The sequence below is a fragment of the Antedon mediterranea genome, chromosome 5 (assembly GCF_964355755.1).
Source record: "Antedon mediterranea chromosome 5, ecAntMedi1.1, whole genome shotgun sequence".
Classification (NCBI taxonomy): domain Eukaryota; kingdom Metazoa; phylum Echinodermata; class Crinoidea; order Comatulida; family Antedonidae; genus Antedon; species Antedon mediterranea.
The window spans coordinates 25523188-25540849 of NC_092674.1; the positions used below are offsets into that span (position 1 = coordinate 25523188).

The 17662-nt window shown below is 33.1% G+C and overlaps 1 protein-coding gene across 3 annotated transcripts; it reads right to left on the bottom strand.

Moving 5' to 3' along the window:
* Positions 1 to 259: 259 nt before the first annotated feature.
* LOC140050072 (kelch-like protein 18) lies at positions 260 to 17193 on the bottom strand. Of its 3 annotated transcripts, XM_072095082.1 has the most exons (9): positions 16944 to 17193; positions 16199 to 16560; positions 11199 to 11327; positions 6797 to 7228; positions 4781 to 4942; positions 2746 to 2949; positions 2013 to 2149; positions 1493 to 1632; positions 260 to 1014 (listed from the first exon to the last, which is right to left on the bottom strand). In XM_072095082.1, exons 2-9 carry the CDS (start codon positions 16530 to 16532, stop codon positions 795 to 797), a joined length of 1758 nt encoding a protein of 585 aa, XP_071951183.1. In that variant the 5' UTR covers positions 16533 to 16560; positions 16944 to 17193; the 3' UTR covers positions 260 to 794. The 3 variants fall into 3 exon arrangements, with proteins under 3 accessions (XP_071951183.1, XP_071951182.1, XP_071951181.1); XM_072095081.1 differs by having other exon boundaries at positions 16199 to 17193; XM_072095080.1 differs by lacking the exons at positions 11199 to 11327; positions 16199 to 16560; positions 16944 to 17193 and adding an exon at positions 8192 to 8911.
* Between the last annotated feature and the right edge of the window lie 469 nt (positions 17194 to 17662).

A 17662-nucleotide genomic window follows, 5' to 3' on the forward strand; every position in this document is an offset into this window, starting at 1 on the left:
TTTGTTCGGCGCCCTCTATATTATCTTTCAGAAAGTTCCAAATCGCTCTTTTGATGTCGCCGCGCCGTAAGTAATTGATTAAATAAAGTTAAAAGATAACACAACCAGAAAAATGAATTATTTCAGATAAAATAATAACAAACTCTTTATTTAGAGTAACATATTATATTAAATTGTTGAATTGTGTATTGCTCAATATAAAGAACAATCAATAATGTTATTCTTCAAATACAAATATTTTATTTTATTAAAAACTCCTATTGTTTAAATTTCGAGATCACTACAATACACATCATACGTTATATGATCATAATTTTTATTAAGCTCTGTCTACACTATCAAACTAGTTTGACAAAAATGATGTGCCAAAATATATATGCTCAAATATGCAGGTAATGATAATGGCATCATCGTGTCCATTGGGCACATCACATTTGGATAGTGTAGACAGAGCTTAACAAAGCAAGCTAGGCAATTTCTACATATTGCTGATTTGGTTAATGGTAATTTTCAGGCCTTCTTTGAGTAATGTACTAGACACACATGATTTATCCTTTTTATTTTAAAATGCAATATTAAAAGGATATGTATATATTTACATTCATAGTCAAATGAGGTACAGTACAGAGTTAAGAATACAATTTTTTTTAAATTGATTTAGATTTTACTGTTTGCCAACATCCATTATGGAGAGGCTTTAAAGTAATCTCAGGCCGTTTAAAGTAGCCAGTTTATCATATGTAAAGAAAATTTTCCCATCATTCAAAGGGATTTGCACCATTATAAAAATAGCATCATGTAAACTGCATATTTTTGCATATGCTGACCCCAGCTACTGCACGTGGCATTCCAATCGAGCCTATACTGTGCCACTCTCCAACTGTCTGGTCAAACTTTTCTGCTGTGCTTAAATACTGCGTGCCATCGTGGCCTCCTACTACATATAAACTCTCTCCCATAGGAACAACACCATGGCCGCTACGGCATTGATTCATGGGGGCGACGTATACCCATCTGAAAACAATGATCAATAGTATTGTAATACTGATACTGATTCATACTTAAAATAATTAGTAGAGTAGAGCCCGTCCTTGAGGACAACCCTATTGAGAGCAACCTCTATTAAAGGGATACATTACAAATGAGGAAATATTAACACCAGGCACAATCTTATTCAGGGGCAACCTATTAAAGGGACACATTTGTTAGGTTCTGAAAGATGTTTCCTCTAAATAATAATGGTTCCATCGTGGTAAATTTAACAAGAATTTAGATTTCTTACTGTAAACGAAGCCTTGCTAAGTTCAGGGGCATTTTCAAAAAATTTCATTTTAGGTTACTTAGGTCTCAAACGCAAGACTATGGGTTGAGTCTATGTACCAGTTCAATCTAAATGCTAGTGCATGTCCCTTTAATAGCAACAACCCCAGCCTCTTGCTATATTAAGATTATAGTCAAAATAAATAGAAAACCAATGTTGTATGTACAGTACCTGTCCTCAACAGGATAGTATCTTTCAACAGTAGCAAGGTTAGCCTGGCCATTGTAGCCACCTAATGCATATATCTTGCCTCCTAACACACCAGCTGCTACCCCTCCTCTTCTGGACTGAAGGCTGCATACCACCCTCCACTACAAGAAAAAATTATATATTAAAATACATAACAAGAGCCAACAAGGTCATTCACTGTGAAGTTCAGACAAATCCCTTTTAACTTTGTATTGGAGCTGTAGCTTGATGGTCAACGTGCTTGCCTTCCGATCCCAAGGTCCAGGGTTTAATCCTGACCTAGTGCCAGGGTTGTAACTCACGACTCTTTCAACTTCACTCCCTAAGAGACTTAGTTTATAAGCATGATAAAATGACGTCACAGCAACTTACGGCGACGGCTGTACGGCAAGAGCGTGCAGCGATATTCTTAATCTCGCGATGGTTCTGAAATCTTATGTACATCCCTAATACGTTATTAAAATATGGTCCTCGGCCAAGTTGTCCTTTAAGCATCACTTACCTTATCAATTCGTGGTTCATAAACTTCAACGACATCGAGATAAGCACTTCCGTCGCTACCACCTATTGCACAGATGTAGTCCTCAGTAGAAACAAGACCTAGATGCCTACGCCGATGCCCCATGCTGGATAACCTTCCTGAAGATAGAAAAATATTATTAATTTTAGAAGATGCTTTAACTGTTCTGTCCGTGGCCCAAAATCAGCCAAACAAAAATTGAATAAAGTTCACTTTAGAACAATACCTGTAGCTGTGTAAAACAAACAATAAAAGTTTTGTATTTGTTGAATGGTGATAATATTTTCATTTGTTGAACTGTAAGTCTGACCAACCTATTCAACTCATCTTTATCTCACTATATAGAACAGGCAATCTTTCAAATCATGGAAATATTCTCAACCATATTGACTGATAAAGATTCATTATTATAATGCATATTATTTATTGTCTATAGAAAATTCAGGCTGTTAAGTTTAACCTTAATAATACATACAGGAGAGGCATGGCATTTCATTCATAACGGCCAACTTACACAGACGAGCGGTAACGGTAATAAAAATATAGAATCTATGTTATTTCTTATGATCATTTACACCATTTACACACAATGCGGAGAGGACGGGCGGTTTCCGCTCAGAATAGTTACAGATTCTACATGGTACAAGCTACAGCTGTTTTCTGCTTACTGTTACCGCTTGTCTGTTTAAATTGGCTGTTAGCCTCACGTACTTACTCCATCTATTAGTTCTAGGGTCATAACATTCAACAGTGTCCAGCACCGATCTACCATTGTAGCCTCCAACAACATAAACTTGTCTGTCTAGAGTGCACGCCGAATGGTAACGACGAACTTGGTTCATTGACGTCATTGGACACCAATTTCTTTGGCCGGGATTAAACGCTTCAACTGACGATAAGTACCTTCCATCATACCCACCTGATAAATAAAAAAATTAAATACAAAATTGTATGGCGATTAAAAAAAATATATATATAAATATAGTCCTAAGAGGAAAGAGGTCTCTGCAATCTTGTTCAGAGTGTCGACCTCCTCGCCTATTTTATCCATCCTTCAACAAAACATTATGGTTTTCAGTCTTTTTCCTTGGGAATTGTTTACCTTTATCTTTCCGTCTGGCAATTTCAGTCAGCTTTGAAAATTCACGTTTTTAATTATTACTTTTTTTGTTAGTTTTCTGGCATTTTACCTTATAATTTTAAGCACTTTGATTTTTCAATGCATAGGGTGTTATATATAATAAGCCTGAATTAATATTATTTTTACTAGTACTAGTAGTGGAGAAAATACAAAATCGATTTCCAAAACAAAACAAAAAGGCTCTTTATATCATTATAATGTTTAACAGTTTTTCTTGTGGTGAAGTACATACACTATTGTACCTTTTGTTTTTGTTCAATTTTAATTTGTGTTAGTCACACAATTAGACAGTATGGGTCAATTAAGACAAATCATGAGTTTAATTTAAAACATGACATAATTAAGATAACATCCTACTACTGTCATGACCTTGTTAATTGACAAAAGTTACGCCCAAAGACATCAAGATCCAAAAGACATTTGATTTTTAGGCACAATCACAACACCAGCCACACCTCACAATACAATGCCAAATGTGGCATCGAGATGGCTGATCCCACCTGGTGCCGAGCATGCAACACCTCCAAACTTGGAGTGTCTCATCTTACAATACAAGACTCGGTTTCCCAAACTTCACTGCAGGTGCTACATGTGGCAATGAATGAGAAGGCTGAACACCACACCTGCCACACTTACAGTGTCACACCGCACAATACAATAATTGGTTTCTTGTGGTTCACTGCAGGTGCCACATACGGCATCAATAGTGTTGATCCCACCTGGTGCCACTGCAAGAACACCACACCTGCCACACTTACAGTGTCATACCGCGCAATACAATAATTGGTTTCTTGTGGTTCACTGCAGGTGCCACATACGGCATCAATAGTGTTGATCCCACCTGGTGCCACTGCAAGAACACCACACCTGCCACACTTACAGTGTCACACCGCACAATACAATAATTGGTTTCTTGTGGTTCACTGCAGGTGCCACATACAGCATCAATAGTGTTGATCCCACCTGGTGCCACTGCAAGAACACCACACCTGCCACACTTACAGTGTCATACCGCGCAATACAATAATTGGTTTCTTGTGGTTCACTGCAGGTGCCACATACGGCATCAATAGTGTTGATCCCACCTGGTGCCATTGCAAGAACACCACACCTGCCACACTTACACTGTCAAACCTCACAATACAAGACTCAGTTTCCCAAGCTTCACTGCAGGTGCCACATGCGGCATCGAGAGGGTTGATCTCACATTATGTCACTTAAAGAACATCACACGTCTGCCACACTTACAGTGTCAAACCTCACAATACAAGACTCAGTTTCCCAAATTTCACTGCAGGTGCCACATGCGGCATCGAGAGGGTTGATCTCACATTATGTCACTTAAAGAACATCACACGTCTGCCACACTTACAGTGTCAAACCTCACAATACAAGACTCAGTTTCCCAAGCTTCACTGCAGGTGCCACATGCGGCATTGAGAGGGTTGATCTCACATTATGTCACTTAAAGAACATCACACGTCTGCCACACTTACAGTATCACACCTCTCAATACAATACAGGAAATTGGTCAGGTGCTACATGTAACATTAAGAAGGGTTTTACCACTGCAAGAAGACCACACCTGCCATGCTTTCAGTGTACTCACCTATAGCCAGTAATCTATTATCTAAATTTGTAATGGCAACACCACTACGAGATGACATCATACTAGCTTCAATGCTGACCCGATGTGACCTCAAATTATAGCATTCAACGCTGTTTAACGAATGACCTGTACTATCCATACCACCTACACTGAATATACAACCTGTAAAAAACAAACCAAAAATCAATCATAATTAAATATTCAATGTATTATTTCTTCATGTAAACTTTTTTTTGCCCTAATGGCTGCCCATACCAAGGATCACCAGAGTACACTTTGTGAAATGGATGTGGTAGGATATTGAGAACTTCCAAGGCAGGATTATTTTAATTACAGTGATTATATTCCTTAATAAATACTAAAATAGATTCTATAAAGTGAAACAATTTGGTTCATGCCTATTTTTGGCATTTTTTGCACTTATATTTAAACTTATTCAATGAATAATATTGAATTTGACCACTTTTCAAATTAGTTAAAAAACAAATTGTAAAATTTAATAAATTGAAGACTCATTTTCCTGAAAAACTCCACCAAAGAAATTAAATCATGAATCACAAATTATTTTATTACATCAAGTCTTTGGAAAAATCTACAAAAAAACTATGGCCATTTCGTTAATTGAGTTATCAATCAATTCACCAATAATCAATCATACTGTACAATCAATACATTGTATCTTTAATCAATCAGTCTTCAATCAACAGTTCATGCAAAACTTAAAGACTCATTTAACACACAGTAAACAAGCCCGAAAGGGACAACTAAATTGACAAATGACAGAAATAAATTAGCAAATTGACAGGCAGGATAGTTACTACACGGGCGTAGGAACATTAAAGTTAACATCGTAAGTAATAAGGATTAAGGAAGTAATGAAAAAGAAAGTACTTCATTAGCGTCATGCTCATTATTTTATACCTTGACCTCCGAAGAAGTAATCACAAAACATAAAGAATAGTTTTCCTTAAATTATGTTGTGGGTTGCTACGAAACATTACAAGTTTGTGTATAATTCATCTGACAGTGGTGTTGATTCAAATTCATTATTTAAATATAAAATTGTAAGCACATTTTAAAATGCAGCACTTATTCAAATGCAGTAGCTATTTAATGCAACACTTATTAAAATATGGCACTTATTCAAATGTACCATATATTCAAATTCAACACTTAATCAATGCAACATTTATTTTAAAATCAGCACTTATTCACATACAGCACTTGAACTTATTCACATACAGCACTTGAACTTATTCAAATGCAGCACTTAAATGCAAAACTTGTTCAAAATTTGGCATTTGTTCAAATACATCACTCGTTGAAATACAGCACTTATTCACTTACAGCACTTCAATGCAATACTTTATTCAAATACAGAATTTTATTCAATGCAACACTTACTTATTCAAATACAACACTTACTCACATGTATATTGTATATTCAAATGTTATATTCAGTTTATTGCTATGATTATTTGTCTTACTTCATAACTAAATTAAAGATTTAATATTGAAAATTTTTATAAAAACAGCTATGATTGATAAATAAGCCGGAACTTAATATTTAGCAAAAAACAGAAAAATAGACACTATAGATATTGGTGCAACTAATGAAAATAAATGACTTAATTTCCTAATATCCGGTTCTATTGACAGCCACCAAATTAAAATCACAGCCACACACACACATCGGAAACATGACAATTATCTGTAGGGAAAACATGTTATCTTTCAAACAATTAAAAAAAACACTTATTCATACAACACTTACTCAAATATCAGCACTTATTCAACACAGCATTTCCTCAATGCAACACTTATTCATACACAGCATGTATTCAATGCAAAACTTAATATTAAAATACAGCACTTGTTCAAATTCAGCACTTATTCAAATGCAGGACTTAATATTGCAATGCATGACTTATTCAATACAGCATATCTGTTCTATATTTGACAGTAATATATAATTATGTGATTAAAATAATTAACAACTGTTTACTGAAATCATACCTACTGTAGAAGTTCTTGGTTTCATATTTGCTAATCGATGATGTTTCCGTCGATCAGGAAACATGTGAAAGTTTTTAGCTTCATCAAGAATATCTCTGCATTTCCAATCATATCTAATAAGCTCTTCCATCTCTAGTATATCAACAAGAAAATGCGGGGATAAGAATGTAAATCTAATCTCTTTCAACAGCCGCGGTAAACAGCTCATTCTGTTCTTTTTGTCCACGTACACCCAACGAATAATCGCATTGTATACTTCCTCTTCGCTTGAAACATTTAAATCTTCGGACGTTAAGATGTCCACTAATTGGTCAACGGGTAGCTGGAGGAATTCATCTCCTTTTGCGACTTCCTCAAAGTGTTTTTCGAGAAAGCGATCAGAAGCTTCCACGAGATCAACGCACGTGTGAGCATCAGCTAAACTTCGTATTCCTAAGTTGTAAAAGAATAAAAATATAACTATAATAATTATTAAGCAGAGGTCAAAGGTCAAAGTGCCAAAAATAGTCTTCGTTAAGGTGTCCCATTTCCACCTCTCTACACACTAAGCACATCAATTAAATATATTGTTTAAAGATTTGCATGGTGAATATTAAAACACTATTAAAGTCAGGTTTGTGGTACATCCCATTTTATTTTATTTTATTTTATTTTATTCAATCAAAACCAACAGCGATAAATACCGCCACTAACAGGTTTGAAACATAAAACAATACAACATCAAAAACGGTTAACAATAAAATACAGATAAAATATATATATATATATATATATATAAAACATAGATTGGCATGCCATAAACAATTTCAATTAAAACAGGTTATGCAGGCTGTTCAAGAAGTGAACACATCATCGTCCTCTTAAAATAACCAAGTCTATCATTAAAAATATCGATATGATTGCTATTTAGATTATTAAATGTATAAGGTAGTCTATGAAAAAGTCCCCTCTTAGTACAGTCGACACGGCTAAAAGGAATATGCAATAAATGTCTATTTCGTGTACGACCAGGAACATTTAAACTAAATAGTGAAATTAATGAACAGTCATATTTAGAATTTAAAATATTATATAAAAAAACCATATCAGATATCGTTCGACGATTGCTGACAGAATCAATGGAAAAGGCAAAATTAACACAGTTATAAGACAGGAATCGAACAAACTTCCGTTGAACAGTGTCGATTCGACGGGCCTGACATGGAGAAATTGAATTGAAAATTGCGGAACAATATTCAAGGTGAGGACGTATAATAGATTTGTATAAAGATAAAAGTGCCCTGCCGTCGTTCATAAACCTACAATTTCTCCATATTAAGCCCATCATTCTATTAGCTTTTGACAACACATGATTAATATGTGAACAAAAATTTAATTTACTATCAATAAAAATACCTAAATCTTTCCATACATAAACCATCTCAAGATCATGTCCACTCAGATTATAATTGAAGAGCACAGGCCTTTTTTTAAGTGTTATAGATAAATATTTGCATTTATTAGCATTAAGTTTTATCCCCCACTTCTCCGTCCATTCCACGAGACCATTCAGATCCTCCTGAAGTGAAAAAGCATCCTGTGGAGTGGTAATCACTTTAAACAATTTCAGATCGTCAGCAAATAAAAGAGACTCGGAATGATTAAATTTTAAAGGAAGATCGTTGATAAATAAATTAAACAAAAGCGGGCCCAGGATCGAGCCCTGCGGAACGCCCGATAACACAGGGAGCCAATCAGATGTCTCTCCCCCAATGACAACACGCTGTTGTCTATTAGTTAAATAGCTTTTAAACCAACTTAACAGTGAACCGGATAAACCAAATTTTGAAAGTTTAAAAATAAGCAAATCATGGGAAACGGAATCAAAAGCCTTAGAGAAATCAGTGTAAATCACATCGCACTGCTTCTTGCTGTTAATTGCATCGTATGATGTAGCAAGAAGCAGTGCGAGGTTGGTTTGACATGATCTCCCAGAGACAAAACCATGCTGCCTAGGACTTAAAGCATTAGCAACATGTGATGACAAACCATCATGCACAATGCGCTCAAAAATCTTAGACATAGTAGGCAATAACGAAATAGGACGATAGTTACAGATTAGTTTTTTGGGACCACTCTTGTGAATTGAGACAATATTAGCGTGTTTCCAAGATGAAGGAAAAACCCCAGAATTAATAGATAGCTGAAACAATTTGCAAAGCGGATAAGAGAGTGAGGCACCCTTTAAGACAACGTTACTAATCTGATCAATGCCAGTAGCTTTATTGATATCAATGTTACTAAGTGCCTTTTCCACAGAATGCTGATTCACAGACAGAGAACTTAAGTTTCCACCGCAGAGTCAGGAAGACCTGGATAGTCCCGGGGAACGTCCGGAGAAGGCTCACTGAAAAAAGAATGAAAATAAGAATTAAATGTGGTAGCTTTATCATAATTAGACTGGAATGAAATGTTATCGTGACTCATGACAGAAGGAAGATTATTTGACTTGTATTTAGTTTTCATCCAGCTCCAGAATCTTTTACTGTTAGTGACAATTTGCTTAGCCAAAGAGTCCAAGTAATCTTTGTACTTTTTATTGGACATTTTTTTAAAAGACGCGCGAGCAAATTTGAAATTACTTTGGGCTAACCGATTATTATTTTTTTTCAGATATCTATAATACTTTTCTTTGAGTTGAAGCGCACTTCTCAACTCATTGTCAAACCACGGAGGAAGCTTTCTGCGCTTTCTAATTTTAGGCACTGTGTCATTGACGGCAGCATTTAACAAATTATAAAACATATCCAAAGCTTCATTTAAATCACCTTCAAAATCAATTAATCAATTTGTCGGAAATGTTTTTACTACAAATAACAAGATCAAGCATTTTATCCATTCTTGTACAGTACGTATTGCATTGAAATAGGCCACAGCTAGAAAGCAATTTCCAAAAGGCAATAAAGTAAGGTTGATAATATACAGATATTGACTGCTTAGAGGTTAAATATAAGATTTGACAATATACAGATATTGACTGCTTAGAGGTTAAATATAAGATTTGACATCCCCGAGGGAATGATATTTTGTTCGAGGGAATATATATTTTCAATTAAAAAAATATATATATTCCCCGAGAACATAATATCATTCCCGAGTTCACGTATTTACATAGGCTATGTAATATTGTCTGGTACAACCATACTTCTGGGGTATCATATAAAACTACAAACGCAATACAAAAATCTCTTTGTAATTGTGATTTAAGATGATTTTGAGAAAAATAAAATAGATATAGAAAATTTAATAAATTAATGCTACAACCTGGCTTATGGTCTTAATCCTACAGAGATCCATGTTTTATTAATTTATTTATCTGATAATAATTATCTTACTATCATTCTTAAATCAAAAATTCAAATGCATTTTGACCTGACATTTCATAATACAATAATCTCCCTATCAAACTCTTTCATATTTGACATTAAGAGATCATATTAATTAATTTTCTTAATTGACTGGCCTATAGTTTAAGTCCCATAGGCCTTGATTAAGGGTAAAGGGCACTGAAATAGGGGAGGTTAGCTGTATTTGAAAATGTAGTAAAAAACTAGGAACAAACATACAGAGGTCATTGAATTAAGTGACCTACATTTCCTTATCACATTCTAAAGCTTGGTTCCCACTAGGGATGCAACACAAGGACGTAAAGCGTAATGTATTAGCGATTTGACCAATCAAAATTGATGAATTATTCAAAATGTCGCTTGTCATTGGTCATCTCGCTTGCGTTGCGTCTGCGTCCTTGAGTTAGAACTCAGAGCATTTTATTATACCATTTTGATATACCTTATAATAAATCTCTCAATAAATATTGTGTACACTTATATTTTGTATACCATGATATAAAGAATTATTTTTAAAACAGTTTAATTATGTGTTATTAAATGCCTATTAGAAAGAATTTAAATTTAAAAAATAAACCAATAATATAATTTCCTGTTTTTAAACATTTACTTAAAAAAAATATATTTTTACATTCAATCATAAGAACTTATTTTTCTTGTCTTTATATACCATAATAAACTCTAATAAAAAAATTGTCAGACAATCTCAAATATGCTTATTTGTAATAGAAAAAAAAAGTGTAATATTTTTAATAATTTTCAAATAAAATCCATGGGATCCTAAATCTTGTTGTCTTTTTCACTTCATTTCATCATTTTTTGTTAAAGATCTTAAGCTCTGTCTACACTATCAAACAAGTTTGACAAAAAAAAAGTGGTATGCCCAGATACTGTAGTGATATGTATAAAGTTTGATAGTGTAGACAAACTATAATATTTTTTAATTGTATAGCCATAATCTTAGTATTTTTGAGATGCAAATAAAAAGTAAAATCAAATCAATAAAGTAAAATCACCTAAACAATTGTTTGGATGCAGGTTCCTCTTGAGAAAGTCTGAGCATGCAGCTTGGACATCATCCACTTGAAGCAGAGATGACAGATTGAGAAGTGATTGCACAGAGTCAACATGAATCTTAAGAACACCTGAAAGAGAAGGGTCATTTAAAACATAAGCTGTGGAAATCTTCCAAACTTTCTGATTGAGAAGTGACTGTACAAAGTCAACATGAATCTTAAGAACACCTAAAAGAGAAGGTCATTTAAAACATTAGCTATGGGAATCTTCCAAACTTTTTGATTGAGAAGTGATTGTACAAAGTCAACATGAACCTTAAGAACACCTGAAAGAGAAGGGTCATTTAAAACATTAGCTGTGGAAATCTGCAAAACTTTTCGATTGAGAAGTGATTGCACAGAGTCAACATGAACCTTAAGAACACCTGAAAGAGAAGGGTCATTTAAAACATTAGCTGTGGAAATCTTCCAAACTCCCTGATTGAGAAGTGACTATACAAAGTTCACATGAATCTTAAGAACACCTAAAAGAGAAGGTCATTCAAAACATTAGCTATGGGAATCTTCCAAACTTTTTGATTGAGAAGTGATTGTACAAAGTCAACATGAATCTTAAGAACACCTGAAAGAGAAGGGTCATTTGAAACATTAGCTGTGGAAATCTTCCAAACTTTCTGATTGAGAAGTGACTATACAAAGTTCACATGAATCTTAAGAAAGCCTAAGAAGGACATTTAAAAGACACTTTTCAAACTTTGAACAGTGAAGAAATGTTGAATCTAAGACCACTCTTAACCTAAACTAATTAGGTGTAACTGGGTTGAAACTTCAGTTGTAAACTAAGTCTTGTAATTATCTGAGGAGAAGACTTGTTCTACTACAAGAACTATGATCAGGTTATAGGTACAATGCCCCTAATACCAGTATTTAGGTTTGACACTATTGCTGGCTGTAAATTACAAATCTGTAGGTCATTTTTAAGTTAACCAAGATTATTTATAAACATATCAGCTATCAACATCTTGAAGAAATTGATGATCAATACATACAAGGTCAACTGATAAAGTACATGGATAGAATGAGCTTGGATTTTTTCCTGTTTTGATAATGCACATTTTTTTTTATACAGTATGTTCACCTCTCTATATGGACCCTATGTGAAGTACACTTTTTAGTTTTTTATTTTACAACAAATTATGGAAAGGAAAATCTTTTAATCCTTACTGAAGCCCTGTCTACACTATCAAACATGACAAAAAAATGTGATGTGCCCATGGACATCACATTTTTTTAACTACCATATTTTAGGTATATCACTACCATATTTTGGCACATCACACTTATCTTTTGTCAAACTAGTTTGATAGTGTAGAAAGAGATTAAATTATAAACATTTATACAGGGAATTTTACTCTTTCCTGATTTATACTACTGCAAAATTGCGTTTGTAAAGCAAGCATTACGCAAAACTACAGTGTAAACATTTTTGCATTCTTCAAGTAAATTCAAGAGGTTATGAGTTAAAATTGTAGATCCACTATCTGCATATTGTTTGTCAATGTTGTTTTTAAAGATTTGTTTTTAAAAATGAATGTGCGAAGAAAAAAAATTTCAACCATGCAAATCAGTGATTGTAAAATCAAAAAGTACTCGGGTTGATTAATGTTTGGCTTTTTTTAATACTTAATTTTACTTTAAAAGGTGAAAGTGTATAACACAAAGAGAAAAAAAGATCTTTCTTCAGTATTAAAACAAGAATAAATCTTCTTTATGATTTTTGCAGAAATTTCCAAAAATGAAAGTTAATATCCCAAATGGCCAATAAATTGAAGTATATATCTTCCGGGTAAAATTAAATGAGTAAAATGTTCGGTTTCATAGGAAGCAATTGTTATCTTATTCAACCTGTTTATCATTGAATTAAGTTGCAAAACACCAGAATGTATTAAAGACTAGAATCGGCATTCAAACGTAATCAGTTAAATGAACTTCCTGCGCATGTTGATACGCCATTCTAATTCTTTCGCATTTGTGCTGTTTTCTATTTGCGTTTTTTCTTGTAAATTTCAGTATATCATGATTAAAAACGAAACTTGTCTATCCTACGTATTGTCTTACAAAACATAAAAAATATATAGATGTATAAAATCAACTTTGAATAGGTCATTTTGTAGTTATTCATTTTTGTCAGGGAAACGAGCCAAAAATAATGATATGGCTTTATGAAAAAAGACAAAATAAATGGTTACATTTTTTAGCCAATTGACATTTTTTTTTATTTAAATTTATTTTTTATTTAAATTTATTTTTTTATTAAATTTATTTTTTATTTAAATTTATTTATTATTTAAATTAATCTTTTATTTAAATTTATTTTTTATTTAATTTTATTTTTTATTTAAATTTATTTAAAAACAAATAAATTTTAATTAATTTTGTTTCAACCCACATTTCGGTCAAATAATTATCATTATTATTGAAATGACCTATTCAATATCTGTTTTTAATTTGGGACTTTTTTTAGATGAAAGGGTTAGGAAAAAAACCAGTTCAAAAAAAGACCAAACATCTCTACTACTAATCATTAATCATGAATTATTAATTGATTATAAATTATTAATTAGCTGAACATATTATAGTTATAGTTGTGTATGAACATTTTGTGATATAATAAAATAAATTCATAATTTTTTTATTATTCTAATGTTTTCAGCTAACCTTTATTTAGATCATCAAAATAAACCTTCTTTAATAATTTAAACAATTATTTTTACCAATTAGAAAGAAAGTAAAAAACATGTATTTATAGAGAAATTATAAGTGAAATGATGGAATTATTTTTGAAAAAAGAAACTAATTGAGTGCATTCGGAACGAGTCTTCAAATCAACAGTACCAATTAAAAACATGTTTATTTTTAAAGTTAATAGGAAATTGAGAGGGTCAATAAAATGTTGTAACTTAATTTAGCTAGCGCTTAGACTTCCTGTTTAAATTAGAATCACTCTATTAATCTACGTAAATATATTTTATCAAATTATTTTTTGTTAGATAATGTATAGTTTATTCAAAGAAAGGCATTGAACTTATGTCATTTATTATTGCCATATTTATTAATTAATTTCAGTGATTTTATTGTAATTAGCTTGAATTGTTATTTTAACTATTTTCCATAACATTGAATAAATTCATCTGGTTCCAAATAATATTTTTGTGGATTTTTACTTTTATGTTAAACCAAGACAACGAAAAGGAATAAAATTACCTTCCTGACGTTTCGCCGACAATCTGTCAGCTGCTTCAGACTAATGCCTGGGTTGGAATGGTCTGGTTTTTTGTAAGTGACGCTGAAGAGCGCAGATAGAACCATCAAACCACGTTTTTGGAGACGGTATGTTGATGATGTTTTTGCCATTGTCCATAAAGATGCACCTCTCCCCCTCAATCGCCATCTTGATAGCATTGACCCGTCGGGCAACATCAAGTTTACCACAGAAATAATGTCAGAGAAACAAATACCATTCTTGGACATGATTATCACGATTAAACAAGATGGAACACTCGCTACCAAGGTATACCGAAAACCAACTCACACCGACCAATACTTGGACTTCCACTCTAATCATCCCTTAGAACACAAACTAAGCGTGGTTAACACGTTAGTGAATAGAGCAGACACAATTGTTAGTGAAGAGAAAGATAAAAAACATGAGTTGGAACACATTAGAAAAGCATTGAAAATTTGTAACTATCCAAAATGGTCAGTAGACAGAGTCGTAAACAAGAGAAAAGAACAAAAGTCAAAAAACAAACCAGAAGAACGCCAAAGAAAGGAAATGGAGAAGATGAAAGCTCACATAGGTATCCCATACATACACGGAATTTCTGAAAAGATTCGATGCACTTTTGCTAAGCACAAAGTGAACACTTTCTTCATTCCAAGTAATAAATTAAAGAATGGACTGGTCCACCCAAAAGATAGAATAAAAACCGAAGACATGTGCGGGGTTATATACGAAGTGAACTGTCTAAACTGTGAGAAAGTATATATAGGAGAGACCGGAAGGGCACTGAATACAAGAATTGGGGAACATAAAAAAGACGTATCAATACACAACCAAGTAGTTAGAACACGTGCTAATAGAAATTCTTCGTCCAAGGTTTTACATAAGTCAGCCATAACTGACCACGCTATAGGGAATGACCATATTCCAAATTGGAATGCGAGAGTTATTGAAAAAGAAGCACAGACAGACAAAAGAAAAATAAAAGAATCTATCTGCATAAGAAAAAGACCACATAATATCAACAGAGACATTGGTGGGTATGACCTCCCACATACATATGATAGTTTGCTGGAAAAAGTTGAAGCAGGAGGGGGCCAGCGGAGACGCTCTACCGTCAATACCAACCAGACGGCTGGTGGCGCTGTTCAGCGTCACTTACAAAAAACCAGACCATTCCAACCCAGGCATTAGTCTGAAGCAGCTGACAGATTGTCGGCGAAACGTCACAAAGGTAATTTTATTCCTTTTCGTTGTCTTGGTTTAACATAAAAGTAAAAATCCACAAAAATATTTTCCATAAATTTTATTTTCATTCAACATTTTTAATTAACACCCGATTCACACATTAAACACAAATGTAATAAAATGTTATGGATCTTTTGGGAAAATCGTTTTCACACACTAGTTTTTTATGTTGCATAAAAACTTGATAAAAGATATGTGCATACACTATGCCCAGATACTGATGCATAACCAACTTTTTTCAACATTTTGGATCAATGTAACACGGAAAGATTTTAACACGATCATACGAAAGTGATAATTTGTTACAATATATCGGTGTCTTTATTTCCATACAACATCAAACATATAATACAGTATAAAAAAAAGTGCCATGACAACCGAAAAGCATTTATTTGTACGTATGTGTGAATCAGGAGTTAAAAATTGCACTAGATTACATTAGTATAGTGGTTTGGTAATCAATTTTTACCTGTATAAGCATAGTTTATTAACAGTTCCAAGGAAGCTGCATCTATTTCGTTCATTTGAATCACGCTTTGGTACGCTTCCTTCATATCACCGGTAAACATTGCGAAAAAGTACGGACTGAATGCTGCTAAAACAAGTTTATGCGCCCAGATTTTAGCTCCCTCAACGTTCAGCTGAACATCGCAAAGTTTTTCTATATATCTCAACTGATACATCTGCGATAATAGCCGGCTCCCATGATGCTCTTGTGCACGATGGACACTGTAGTCCGCAAAATTTTCTTTAAAATCGTCATAATCCATTCCTTTGGCGTTTGCTTTGCAGATGTATTTCATTGGTTATTTGGATAAATAGCCTATAATACTGAAAGTAAAATAACAAATTATGAAGACATGAATTTACTAAAAATGATAATTTAAAATGATAAAATTATATATTTTAAATGTCCATCAATCACAAATAGCATATTTATAATTTCATCAAGAAATTGGATCCAAAGTTGAAGATTTTGGCTTCTAATAAAAATTATAAAGTTAACATTTATATTTTGAGCAAGATGTGAAACATAGAGTGAGAATAAACAACAACCATCTTAAGGGTTCGCACATGTCTAAAATGTGATACATATCATCGCTTCATAGTCACTAAGTACATGGTAGACCAAGATAAGAGAGGCCAGTTTATACCTAGTCAATCCTGGGCATTCAATTTATGTTGCTTTGATAAAAAAAAAAGCTCAAACTTACCTATAAATATGTTAAATTATCTTAATGTTGACAAATCCCATGTTGTTTGTTATGTGAATATGCGAATCAAGTCAGTGTGTAATAGTAGATACCACAATGTTTTTGCTGCATATAAATAGTATTTCACAATGACACTACCTGACTTCACATATTAGAATCTACTTGTTCCAAAAAGTTGGTCATATTTTGGAATTGAGGGCAGCAGAGTTTAAAGAGCTGTCATTCATACGTCATTAGCTCATTTGGTCAGCTAACATAACATATAAAAACAAGAATTACTCTAAGCAGCAGAAAAGCGTTTATCAGTATATTTTTTTTTGGATTATTAAGTTAAGATTATAAAAAAAATAATAAATTACCTCAAGCTTTTAGCAAGGCAGCTAGTAAATTTTGATAATCAAAAAGATTCATCTGTTAAGTTAAACTTAAGCTCTGTCTACACTGTCAAACTAGTTTGACAAAAAAAGCTCAAATATGGTAGTGATATGGCAAAATACGGTAGTGATATGACATCATCATGTCCATTATGGACACATCATATTTTGTTGTTACATAAAGTTTAATATCTTATGTTTTTCAGAGGGTTTTTCACAAATGCATTATAACATTTTGGCCCTTTAACAATCTATAATTTCAGTGTGAATCAAGTTTAAGTTTAAATGTTAAAGAATACAGTATCTAACAATAACATTCAAATTTTAAAATACTGTATATCTTTT